Source organism: Artibeus jamaicensis, unplaced genomic scaffold, assembly GCF_021234435.1.
Source record: "Artibeus jamaicensis isolate MK-2021 breed Jamaican fruit bat unplaced genomic scaffold, CSHL_Jam_final scaffold_369, whole genome shotgun sequence".
NCBI classification, from domain to species: domain Eukaryota; kingdom Metazoa; phylum Chordata; class Mammalia; order Chiroptera; family Phyllostomidae; genus Artibeus; species Artibeus jamaicensis.
Genome location: NW_026522042.1, coordinates 7976386 through 7990137, shown reverse-complemented (window position 1 = coordinate 7990137; position 13752 = coordinate 7976386). Strand labels below are relative to the sequence as shown.

The 13752-nt window shown below is 39.5% G+C and overlaps 1 protein-coding gene across 1 annotated transcript in view; it reads left to right on the top strand.

The window, feature by feature from the left end:
- C7 (complement C7) overlaps window positions 1–13752 on the top strand; it is a 52466-nt gene that overhangs the window by 16627 nt on the left and 22087 nt on the right. The window contains exons 7-10 of the mRNA XM_053657380.1: window positions 2388–2558; window positions 3791–4034; window positions 6580–6684; window positions 11701–11867. Coding sequence (XP_053513355.1) covers window positions 2388–2558; window positions 3791–4034; window positions 6580–6684; window positions 11701–11867 — 687 coding nt within the window. The remainder of the gene's footprint in view (window positions 1–2387; window positions 2559–3790; window positions 4035–6579; window positions 6685–11700; window positions 11868–13752) is intronic.

Sequence of the window (13752 nt, the reverse complement as noted above, 5' to 3'; positions counted from 1 at the left end):
CAGAACAATGAGAACAGAAAGGAAGAGACCTTCCGATGTGGTTGGAAGGCAGGTGTGCTGGAGTCCGCAGTTTCTGAAGACGAGGAAGGGGCCTGGGACCTGCACAGCAAATGCGCATCCTGACATTTGCTTTTCTCAGCATGGCTTGATGTCTGGATTGACATCTAAACGCTTTTCCAGTCACTGAATTTGTAGGTGTTTGTCACAGTGGAGGGAAATTACAGGCTGTTAGTGAGTGAAGAATGTAGATGTTTTCAGGATCCAGCCTGGGGGAAGCGAGAGGGAAGCAATGGGCCGTGGGTCAGTCATTAAAGTGCTAGACCCAGGAGGGGTGTGGGCTGGTGACTGCCTTCCACAGTTCAGAGATTGACCTTGGGCCACCGGGGGTCAGCTCTCTATGAGGCAGAAGGTAACTTCCGGTTTGCTGGAATATAAATATTAATAAATAATCACATAAGAGAATCAGTAACCCTCTGTTAGAATCTCTGTTTGGGTTATCAGCATTAAAGTTTATTCAGGGCAAACCCAGAGTCAGCCACCTATTTTGCTGAGGAATAATTTCTCATTCCTGCTGTTTTTCAAGGAAGCTTTTGAAACATAAGCACATTCCTGCTCCATGCTCCCCCTGGGAAAATGTCAGTCTGCTTAGTTTATCCTGGGAGGCAGTCAAAAGACTTGTACTGATTCTCAGCACCAAATGAGTTGCTAGTTAAAGGTTAGGGTGGAGAAAATAAATAACTCCCTGGATCTTTCTGTATTTGGTCTTGAGCGTACTTCACTATATTTTTGAAGAGAAATCCTATCTGCATGTCAAATGAATAACAAAAACATATTCTAAAAGCAATTTTAACTACTGCTTAATTCATTTATCTTACTGTTTCCTCTGTTTAAACTCGGTTGAGTTTAGATGTCTGAGATTTCTACATCTAGCTGGTTAACCAGCAATACTTTAAAGAATAATAAAAATATATGCATTAAGAAGCATTTATATATGAGGCACTATTTTAAGTGCTTTACATCGATTATTTTCTTTATAATAACTCGAAGTAGGTACTGTTATTTCTGTTTTACAGACGAAGAAACTGAGGCAAAGCAATGCTGAAAAACTTAGCCCTGATCAGAGAGGTAGCAGGTGACAAGCCTGGGGCCTGAGCTCTGGAAATGCATGGGACTGCAGGGTCCCTGCAGTGACTCTACTTTGATGGGGTTAGAGTATGTGTAAGTGTTGATAGGAATGAGACAGTAGAGAAAGAAAAGTTGACGTTCAGGGGAGGGAATGTTTAATCAATTAAATACGTCCTTTGAAGAGGTGAGAGGAAATGAATACTGAGAAGAGACAGAGAAGTTAGCCTTAGAGAGGAGGAGGGACATTTGTGGAAGAAAGGAGAAGAAGAAACCTTAATAACTTTGTAGCTTGGTGAGCCAGAAGGTTAAGAGGACTCTGTGTGATCACAGGAGTGTTTGTAAAGAAACAGGTTAGGTTTGGCTTCTTAGAGGAAAGGAAGTGGTTGTAAGTAAGACTAGGGCATGGGGGCAGTTGCAGAACTTCTGAAACAGTTACCGTAGGAAATGGGAGAAAGAGAGAAAGTTGAATGGGTGCTAATACAGAGAAAAGAAAGGAAGAGAAATTGGTGAGCTTGTCTCTACGAAGCTGAGTGACAGAGAAAGAATGGAACGAGGGTCAAAAGAGTAAGTGCTGTTGGAGCATGGGATGTTTGAATTTATGATTTCCAAGGGAACCCAGAATCTAAGCTGGAAGGAAGAAGTACTAAGGAAAATTTAAGATCCTACTACTTTGAAAAAAGATGATTTTTGCAGTTATGTGTGGAGTGCATGGGAGTGAAGAGATGCTGACCTAAGTTGCTAAGAGGCTTACTTGCAGAAATCATGGCAGAATTGGCAAGTTAAATCTACTACTGGATCACACAGAACACTCCAAAACAAAATCTGAATAATTTGATTGCTTCATATTACCTATTTCTATTTCTGTTCTTCTGATAGGCAAAAAAAAAAAAAAATCAAGAACCAAATGTTTTGTGCTTTTTTTATTGTAGCCTTGTTACTTTGTTCACTTCTGGGTTAAACATTAGCATTATAAGAAATGGAAGATGTTTGTACACAGATGTATTTTGTGAATCATTTGGAATTGCCATTATTGATACCATGTCTCTTGTTTAACAAATAGTAATTATAGAATGAACTCTATTCCTTACACTCCTATAGGCCTGGTCTTAATGACAGACACCATGGCTTGGTGTCAGTGAAGAACTTAGCCTTTCAGGGATTCTGTGAAAAAAGTATCCATATTAAAGTATCTATGACAAAAGATTCTTGATTATGTCTAAATCTTAATCGGCTTATAGCAAAACTTTTCATTTTCTTTATAGGTGAAAATAAATAATGATTTTAATTATGAATTTTACAACAGTAGCTGGTCTTATGTAAAACAAACATCAAAGTATTCATCATCTGAAAGAAAAAAATCCTTTTTTGGATTTTCATCAAGTTCTTCTCATTCTACTTCTAGTAAAGGTTACAGTGAAAACCAGAAGAAAAAGGTTAGTATGAAATATTAGTTAATGTTTCCATAATTTACTGGTTTAAGGATTTATAGCATTAACAAGTGTGTTTACCAAAAGCATCAGCTTTCATTTTTTAATGGGGCAATAGTATCTTCTCCAGAAACACTATATATTTCTTTAAAAGATACAGTCTTGTCTTATTAAAAGGTACAGTCTTGTCTTGTTAATTCTCTTTGAATATTTATTTATACTTTTATTTTTTCATTAGAGTGCTTGTACTTATCTCAAAACCTAAAAAATCTTCTAGTTAAAACTTTCATAAGTTTCTCATCCATGATTACTGATGCTACTATTTTAAGTGTTGTAATTTTAAAAATCCAATTAATATGTGCTTCCTAAATGCTAATACTAGAAAAACTTTAAAATACTTTATTACTTTTGAGATACCAAAATTTCATATAAGGAAGTTACAAGACTTAAGATACTTTGTTGTTTTGAAATTTCAAAATTTTCATCTTGGGCAACCTGAACAGTGATATGAATTATACTAATTGATATACACTTATTGCTGAAAAAAATTCAGGCTAATGATCATTCATAATTTGCATATTTTTATCTCATTCCTAAAGTCATTAACTTGATTAATAAATCACACAAGGGAGGTATAAAAGAAGAATATTTTGTTTGTTTTATGACTAAGAAGCTGCAGAAATATGAGCTATGGAAACATTTATCATATTTATATTGTTTCATGTAAGTGAGATTTGATAAAGGTAGATCTTTCGTGAACATTATGAAAAATGCTTAAGAAGTAATTAAAAGGCCTCATTATAAAGTGGGTTAATTTGTCAATGCTTCAGTATGGGAGCTAATTATACAGTCACCCTACCTAGAAGTCATCACTGAGATGCGGATCCTAGGGACACATTATTTTATACACTTATTTGTAAAATTGTTTTGCAGTTAAGAAAGTTGGTTCTCTCTCTGTAGTTGAGGAGGGCATACGATCTTGGTCATGGTGTTTTCAAGGCTGTGTATAGAAGAAAGGAGCATGACATCCCTCAGATATTATTCGTACTTGGGATTCCTAAAATTCCTTACATTGCTCCAAGTGAGTGGGCCCAGAATACACCTTCTCATGCATCATAATTAAAATTCATATAGTCTGGGTTCAAGCTGGCGATCAGTGAAGACATCGGACAGGGTGTTATCTCCACTACTTCTTCACTTTGACCGAAAGGTTCCTTTACTTCTTACTCTTCCCACAGAGTTATCAACTGCTGGTTATTGAGAACACGGTAGAAGTGGCTCAGTTCATCAACAACAATCCAGAATTTTTACAACTCGCAGAGCCGTTCTGGAGGGAACTCTCCCACCTCCCCTCCCTGTATGACTACAGCGCCTACCGAAAATTAATCGACAACTATGGGACACATTTTCTGCAGTCGGGATCCTTAGGAGGAGAGTACAAAGTTCTGTTTTACGTGGACACGGAAAAGATGAAACAAAGAGGTAGAGTATTTTTTTTTAATGTTATAAAAATCATTGCAGGGGTTGTAATGGGGAAATTACACATAGTTAATTTAAACTTTAAAGCTTTAAACTAAGACATATAAAAATTAAATTGCAGAGGATTCCCAAACTACAAGAATCCACTGTGCTCTAACTCAAAGTCATATAGGCTTGAAGAAAAGCCTGCCTATCCTTTGAGACAGTGACCTGAAATGTGAGTTAAACCATTACTAGTCTTGGCTTCTCCAGAGGGTGTTGACTGGGTTTGTAGAATACTTTATAAGCATTCCCCTTTCTCAGATTACATGATATTCCTCAGGGAAAATGAATGAGGAATTGACTGTTATTACGGAAATCAAGATGGTTTTAAAGAACTGTTTTATTCACCTCTGTTCCTTACCACTCATATTCCTTTAAAAAATCTGTCCTGGTTATCATACGTTTGCTTGCTACGTAACACTTGTAACCGCAGCTTAAGTTCATTGGCTGCCTTCCTTCCAACAGGCGAGTTCTGTATCTTAGCAATGACCCTCACTGTCACCCAGTGAGGTGGCCACTAGAATTGCTGTCTCACAGACTGACACACGGAGACTTGGTGCTATGAGGAGACCCATCAGAGGGCATGTAGATCCTAAGAAGATCTGACCAGCTCCAAAGTCAGCTTAGCTTTTGCCTTACACCATGTGGCTGATAGAAATGCCTGTTGTTCATTGGAATCAGTTCATGCTTTGTGGACTTCACACTGAAATCCTCACTAGCTACCCTCGTGTGGGAAGGGAGGGAGTGACGACTTACTATCCGTTTTTCCTTTCCAAAGATCTTTTGGCCCTGGTTTACTAACATTCCCAGTCAAACCTGCTCCTTCCAAACTTTATCCTTAAGCTGATGCTCATTCTTCTTTCTCCATCCCAAATGTCCGCTTCAGGGTGTTCCTCGTTAGTCAAGATGCCCTTATGACTTTGGAAGAGAGTAAACCTTCTTTTTTTTTTTTAAACACAGCAGTTTAAAAATGTGAGGCAGCACACTTTATTTACTTTCTATAACAAGAACTAATTAGTAATCAGCTGCTATTAAAATATGATGGTAAAATTAGAGCAGTAGGGTTAAAAAATTGATACTGCAGGATCCAGGTCATATGCCTACTTGATATCACTGTCATAAGGAGATTATAGGGAGATGTTCCAAACTGTCTAATCACATCTTCACCAGAGAGAATGCAGCGCAGTTTCCCAGACTTACAGCAGTTGCTCCGTTATGGGTTTCAGGGTGGTGAAAGGCTTCTTACCTGAGATTCAGAGGAGGTCTTGTAGCTTTGCCCTGTGGGTGAACTACAATGTTTTTCTGTTTCCATTGGCTAAATTTTCCACTGGGCTTAATGTTTAGCAATAACATTGAAGTAGTATTTGAACTTTTCTAACTTCACAGGTTGAATTAAATTGCATAAGTGCAGGTTTTTGTAGAAATGACAGAGGTGATATTTCTCTAGAAAATTAATCCAGAAAGTGACTTGATCTGAATTCAGTTTTACTCTTCTCCTTCTTCTTCTCCTCCCACCCCTCCTTCTTTTTCTTCTTTTAATTTAGGACTTAAAAGAAATGGAGAGAATTTTTAAACCCTTTTTAATTTCATAAAAGTATTTTTGAGTAAAATTTTACCCTTGAGCAGTCTCTGTTCTTCCTAAATATTTTAATTTAAATATAATCAAATTTCCTGGGACATAATACAGGGTGGGGCAAAAGTAGGTTTACAGTTGTGAGTACAGGAAACACAGTTTACTCTTGTAGTATTATTTGTTAATTATTGTATCATTGTCCATATGAACAATTGTAAACCTACATGTCCCACCCTGTACATGCCCCCTATTGTTCTTTAAGAAATATTGAGGTTATTATCCTTAATAAAATTATATAAGAAAAGTATTTTCTATGCTTTATTATTTTCTATCCTCATTTGAAAAAATAAATAGACGCACTTGATAATGAGTGGTAATTTTCACATACTAAGGTTATGAGTCAGGGGCAAGAAATGTCAGCAACCAGAGGTGTTTAAGATAGAGAGATGGAGGCTATCAAACTAGGGTTTGGGATTTAATTGCTGTAGAACCAGAAACCAGCTTTGAGCTCTGTAGTAGGTGGCCTGGAGCCCACCACACATCTACTTTTATTTACTTGCATCATGTCTGAGAGGCTGACTGAGAATTAGTGAATGCTATTGCTCCTTAGGGTATTTAATTTCTGCTCCCTACACGGTTTCATATAGAAATCAGCCTAGCTCCTTCTCTCTCTGGTCAAAATTAGAAGGGAACTCTATTTGCTCAACCATTTGAAAGTATGTTTTAATATCTGGTTACTTTGTTTAATAACAAAAATCAAATATTCCTTTTTCTGACCATTGACTCTTCTAGAGCACTTGAAATGCACCGATCATATCAGTCTTGATCAGATGGGCACAGTAGTAGGAGACAGTCTTTTGTCCTCAGTCTCATACCTGGCAGCATTTCATAGGTCTTCAACAAAATTAAGCACCTTTTAATTTTTCCCACCAGGTCTTAGTTCAATAAATACGAAGGGCTGTAGTTCCAAAAATTTCGTGATTTTATATTCTTCAAGCAAATGCAAGGAGCTGAAAGATGCCTTAAAATGGGCTTCAGGTAAATGGGAAAGGGGCAGTATGCATTACACACTTCACCTCCATCCCTCTCTCTTCGGTTAATTCCTAGTCATCAAGGTCCTTTAAAATTTTAGCAAGTGTCCTTTTTTGTGTTTTTCAAGTGTTTGGTGGTTTTTGTTTCTGATCTCTCTTTCACATGTCAAGGCAATGAGACTCGTGCAGAGTGAGATTCACTGGGTGTCTTCTGTGGACTGTAGGTATGTCCTCAGTGTCTACCACCTCTTTTCCCTATGGTGGCTGTTAGCAGACAAGCCTAGAAAAACGTCACCATCAGGAGAAGGTTCAGATTCTCTCTATGACATGGATGCTCAGTGAGGTTGAAGTCCTTGATGCACACTGTGGGTGATGGTGGTGGTAGGGAGGTGGGAACCAGGGTGCTGGTGTTTGGGTGAAGAAGTAACAGGAGAGTGAGCTGATCCAGACTGTGTCTAGATGCCAAGTGAAAGAGTTGGGGTTCAGTCCTGATGACAAGGGGTGCCATTAAAGGGTTTAACACAACATGTAATTAAATGGACATTCACAAGGATAAAGTGGCAAAGAAGGAAGAAAGACTGAAGAAGAATAATCTGACAGGATAAGAACCAGAAAAGATGAGTAACATGGAAAGTAAAGGAGCAGAGGTCGACAAAAATGCTAGAGAGCAGGTGAGTAAGAAAAGGACTGAAGACTCTTGGATTTCAGCAATTAACACTTAATTGCCTGCAAATGGGGAGATTCTTAGCCTGGTAGAGCTAGAAGTGAGACTATAGTTCTGGCCAAGATGGAGGTTTAGGTAGAAAACTTTCCCTTCCTCGCACAACCAAAAAGAGGTAACAACCAATCTAAAATCAGTAACAACCAGACCTGCCAGAAAATCAGACTGCATGGAACTCCAACAACTGCGGAATTAAAGAAATAGTCAAACAGAATAACCATACCGATAAGGCCGAGGACGGAGAGAAACTGCAGCAAGGTGGCGGACCGTGCAGGCAGGCTGGCTGAACGGGAAACTGAGACTCAGAGCTGACTGTGGACTACGGTGGTTGCCCAGGTGGGAGAAACTCCTAGTCTCACAGGAGAGTTCATTGGAAAGTGCACTAGAGAGGAGCAGGCGAGCTGCATTGTTCCCTCTCTGGTCCCTCTCCCACAGGCAGCTAAGCAGTGCAGCAAGGGGAGTTGCCCTGCCCTGGTGAGTACCTAAGGCCCCGCCCCTTACAACTAACAGGTGCCCTGAACAAAGAAATAGGGCCCAAATGAAAGAACAGAGCAAAACTCCAGAGAGCTAAGCAAGGAGGAGATAGCCAACCTATCTGATGAAGAATTTAAAACCCTGGTAATCAAACTGCTCACAGAACTGAGCTTGGTTGAAAAATGAAAGAACAAATGAAAGATACTCAAAATGAAATAAAGCAAAATATTCAGGGAACCATCAGTGACAGGAAGGAAATTAGGACTCAAAGCAATGATTTGGAACAGAAGGAAGAAATAAACATCCACCTGGAACGGAATGAAGAAACAAGAATCCAAAGAACTGAACAGAGACTTTTGAACCTCTGGGACAACTTGACATGTTCCAATATCTGAATTATAGGAATGCCAGAAAAAGAAAAACAAAATCAAGAAATTGAAAACTTATTTGAACAAATAATGAAGGAGAACTTCCCCAATCTGGTGAAGGAAATAGACTTCTAGGGAGCCCAGGAAGCTCAGAGAGTCCCAAAGAAGTTGGATCCAAAGAAGAACACACCAAGGCACATCATCGTTAAATTACCCAAGATTAAATACAAAGAGAAAATCCTAAAAGAAGCAAGAATAAAGAAGACAGTTACCTACAAAGGAGTTCCCATTAGACGATCAGTTGATTTCTCAAAACAAACCTTGCAGGCAAGAAGGGGCTGGAAAGAAGTATTCCAAGTCATAAAAGGCAAGGACCTACATCCATGATTACTCTATTTAACAAAGCTATCATTTAGAATGAAAGGGCAGATTAAGTGCTTCCCAGATAAGGTTCATCATCATCAAGCTATTATCATATGAAATGTTAATGGAACTTATCTAAGAAAAAGAAGATAAAAAATATGAACAGTAAAATGACAACAAACTCACAGCTATCAACAAATGAACCTAAAAAAAGAAAAACAACAAAAACAAAAACAAAGCAAACAAGTAGAACAGGAACAGAAAGAGAGAAATGAACATCACATGGAGGGTTTTCAGTGGGGAAGGGGAGGGGAGGAATGGGGGAAAAGTACAGGGAAGAAGAAGCATAATTGGTAGGCATAAACTAGAAGGGGAGAGGTCAAAAATAGTATAGGAAACAGAGAACTTGAAGAACTTATATGTACAACCCATGGACATAAACTAAGAGTGGGCAATGCTGAAGGGTTGGGAAGTACAGGGTGGAAGGGGGAGAAAGGGGGAAAATTTGGGAAAACTGTAATAGCATAATCAATAAAACAGACTTTAAAAAAAGAAGTGAGACTGCAGTGCCTCGTGTGAGGCTGTGGACAGCAGTATGGAGATTAAGTTCTCCTGGGGTGATGGTAGAAATTGGGGAGATGGTGAAGACTGGCCCCGGGGCCAAAGTTCTCACTGAATAAGAGGAGATTCTTATAGAATATTGGTAGATGACTGCAGGATGGAGGCAGACAGGGTAATGAAACCAAGATTATTTACTTACTTCATTCACCAACAGTTTATGAAACCCGTAGTATGTGCCAGGGATTGTCGTAGGCCCTGGGGTTACAGCAGTGAATTTGCCAGAGAAAGTGGCTGCTCGATGAGCTAACATGGCAAAGGAGAAGCCCAAGTTTTGAACGAGATGGAAATACACTGATCTGGAAATGGAAGTGGAAGTGGGAGCTTTGGGAAGGTGTCAACATTAGTCACCAGCTGGGTTGGTGACCGGAAGCTATTCACTGATTTTATTTTATTTTGTATTCAACAAACACATAACACTATGTGTCCAGCACAATTTTAAGTGATTCACAAAAATTAACCAATATACTCCGCCTACTTAAGAGTTAGGTATTGTTCATATTCCCATTTTACAGACAAGGGCACTGAGGCACAGAAAGGTTGCCCAAGGTCGTAGTTGGTAAGCATCAGACATGAGCTACAGGTATATGACATCTGGCTTCCAGATCCGAGTTCTTCACTATTGGACCAGGCTGATTGTCTAGGGGAAGGGGACCTGCTGCAGAGCTTGCTGTGGTATGGCCAGCAAGGCTACAAGCTTAAAAATAAACATAAACACTGATCTTTTAGGATCTGTAGTTCATAAGTAGGGTTTTCAGCTAGGATGATGATTCCCAAATTTTAGCGTGCATGAGGTTACCTGGGGTAGCCTGTTAAAATGCTGATTCCCACAGAAATGAAGATCACATGGAGGGTTATCAGCAGGGAGGGAGAGCAGGGAGAACAGGGAAAAGGGACAGGGAATAAGAAGCATAGACAGTAGGTACAAAATAGACAGGGGGAGGTTAAGAACAGTATAGGAAATGGAGAAGCCAACAAACTTATATGCACGACCCATGGACTTGAACTAAAGTGGTGGGAGAGGGGGTACAGGGCAGAGGGTAATAAAGGGGAGAAAAATGGGACAACTGTAATTGAATAATCAATAAAATATATTTAAAAATAAACAAAGTGGGCTATTCTCTCATGGGCCGTGGTTGGGGCTCAGGAATCTGCAGTCACTCCAGGTGATTCTGATTCAGGTAGTTCAGGGACTGAACTTGGTGATACACTTCATTACAAGAGTGACTGCATATTAAAAATTCACTGACAGTAAAGATGAGGAAGCACTCAGGTGATTTATTGAAAATGTCAGGCTTTAATAATTTCTGGTGATAAAACTGCAATTTTTGAATTGGCAAAACTTTCTGAAAATTTTATGAAATTTAGTTGAAGGAAAGGAAATGAAAGTCATCCTGTCTTGCCTGCCAGTCAGGAATTTCTGATCATGACCAGTGTAAAACACAATTATAGAGATAAAAGTGTTTCTGAAATTATAAGGCACATAATGAAAAAAAGGATTCAATTAGTATTCATAATCTTCAGAGCACTTTTCATGTGTTATTGTGTGCCTGTTAACAGCTTTTTTGCTTATTTTTAGTATTCCAAATGCAGTGAATTCCTCCCATTTTATTATGAAAAATTTTAAACATACAGGAAAGTTGAAAGAGCATAATAATAAACACCTATATATATATATACCCATCTCCTTGTGTAATAGTTATTATTTTGACATTTTGCTATATATCTACATATAATGGTTATAATACTGACTACTTAGCAATGTATAAATAGTATATATTTAGGACATTTGTAATATGTGTTGAACCATTTAGAAGTAACATCATGAAGTTTCACCCCTAAATATGCACATGTATTCTCCAAGACATATATTTCCTGTGTAACATAATATTCTTATTACAGTAAGAGTATTAATAATATGAACAATAATTCCCTAAAATCACCTGCTGTCAGATAATGACTGTTTTCTTTTTTTACTTTAATAGATATCACTCTTTAGGGTAGTGTTAGGTTCACAGCGCAGTTGAGCCAGTCAGTGGTTCAGAGGATTCCTGTGTACCCCTGTCCCAACACAGGCACGGCCTCCTGGCTCTTAGCACCCAGCTCCATGATGGTCTGTTCGTTACACTCGATGGACCTACATGGACACGCTACCACCAGCCCAAGTCCACTGTTCTCCTGAGCGTCCATTCTTGGTGTTGTACATCCCATGGGGTCAAACAAATGTGGATGACATGTATCCACCACAGAGAACCGTGGAGAATAATTTCACTGTCCTAAAAACTCTCTGTGCTTCACCTGTTCCCTCCCACCTGCACAACCCTGGCAAACACGGATTTTTTTCCTGTTTCCATGGTTTTGCCTTTTCCAGAATATCATAGAGTTGGGTGGGCTATGTTTTAACAGTTGATAGACTTTTCACGTTTGTGTTCTCATTTTGTGCGACCTAACTTCCTTCCCTTGATTTTTCCTCATGTAGAAACTTCAAGCAATAAGCTGCAAGGGACCCCCTTTGTCAGAGGGGGGAGTTCAGGTTTCGTGTCTGGCCTCAGCTACCTGGATTTGAATAATCCTGCTGGAAACCAAGAACGGTATTCTTCCTGGGCAGCTTCTGTGACTGGGCTCCCCCAGGTCATAAAGCAGAAGGTATGTGATGCTGTGTGTACAGCAGCAGAAAGCAGCCGCGTTGATGTGCACTGGGAAAAGGAGGTTACGTCAAGGTGCTTCAACAGAGGAGGCTGCGATTAGCCTTTTCTGAATCCCAAGTTATGTTCTGTGTGAGAAAAGGAAAGCATACCTAACAACAAGAAACAGAATATTTGTTATCTTGTGTGTCCATATTTCAGTTAAAACATCTTGTTAATCTCAAGAGAAATTAATGACAAAATTTGCATTTTAAGCTGTTGCCCTAAGTTTGATAGATTTTTCTGTTCTCTAATTCAGAGGCGCTATAGATTCTTTCAAGAGGAAAAGGTGTTCAGACTTGTTATATTTGTCGGATCACCTTTCTTCCTGTGCTCTTGGCTTGCATGCTCCTGGGGCCACGTAAATTCAGTTAGAACCAACATGGCTGGCAGAACTTTAGGACGTTCTATTGACACTCAGTTCTCTTTAATGCAACAAATGTGTTCCTTAAAACTGAAGAGCTAGGCAAAATTGCACAATAAAAGGACTATAAGGTTTATGGGGGAAATGGGTCTAGGGACACAATGATCAAAAGTTTAATCTGTAACACTCATTAAAAAAAAGATAGGCACCAAAAAAATCAAAACCAAAGCAAACACAGTAGCACAGTTCTATACACGTTAAATTGTTAAGAAAGGTGGATACTATAGTAAATACAGCGTACTACCTATGAAAAGATCTGGAGCGTGCCGGGTGCTGGAACAGTTACAGCTTGTGGATTGTTGTGAAGTGGAAGGAGAACAATGAGAAACAACAGACAGTTGTAACACTGGATGTGGATGGGGGAGTGGATCACAAGGACGGTGAACTAGATAGATGTTGGAGGTATGTGTTTTGTGTGTATTATGTACCATTTTGTGGCTTGGTTCAGTGTGTCCAGTTTTCCGTAATCACCTGGTGTTTCCTGTGGACAAAATTGTATGTAAGAAAAGGCAAAACTTGTGTGGTATGCTTCTATTATTCCTTAATATAGCAATCTCAACAGAACAAATTCATATCTTCAAAACAAATGCTATAGCAGAATTGATTCTGCGATCTGTTCCCTGGCATGGGAATCGAGTAATGTCCCAGGTGAAACTTGACTTTCAGAGATTAAGACACTTGGACTCAGCTTCTCAAGTTATCTCCCCAACGCCAGACAGCACCTACCTGCCTCCTAATAAGGGTTAAGGAGGAGGGGGAGGACTTTCCTCAGCAGTCTCATCATAAAGTGCCATTCATTAAGATTCAAAGCAGCCTATGTTCATTGTTAGTACCCCATATAGCTTTTTAAAACCCTACATTGTTGACTAGGGAAAAGCAGACACACTTTGCTGTTCTCAACTGTGCACTTTTCCACATACTCCTGTAACTGTTTATAGCTAGCTCTGCAAGCTCGTTAGTTGGACAGGAAAGGAAGAGAGAAAGTAGAGATGTTTCACAGCTCTCTGGCCGCACAATGCCACCCAGTTCAGAAGAGCCTGGGCAGCGATGGGGGGCAATGTGACCAACTTTGTGTTTGTCACAGTTGGGTGTGGCCACCAGGGTGTATTGACTCTCTCCAAAGCCAGTGATGTGCATCTCTTCCTAATTCTGTGCTCAGCGGCATCATGGAGGTGGCCTAAAATCAGCCATTGTGACAGTAGTTACACTCAAGAAATCGGCAGGTGCTGCAGATCAGAGCCTCTTTGTTCCCGGGAGAGCAGATGGTTGGCACTTAGCCAGCACATCCGTGGTCTTGAAGCGTCAGACATACCCAACACAGAGCAGTAGTGCCTACCTAGGTGTCTTCACCGAGAAAGAGTAACGGTCTTCAGTTGAGAGACATGTTGAGTCTCTCAGGGTCAAGATACGTAATTTCAAATTT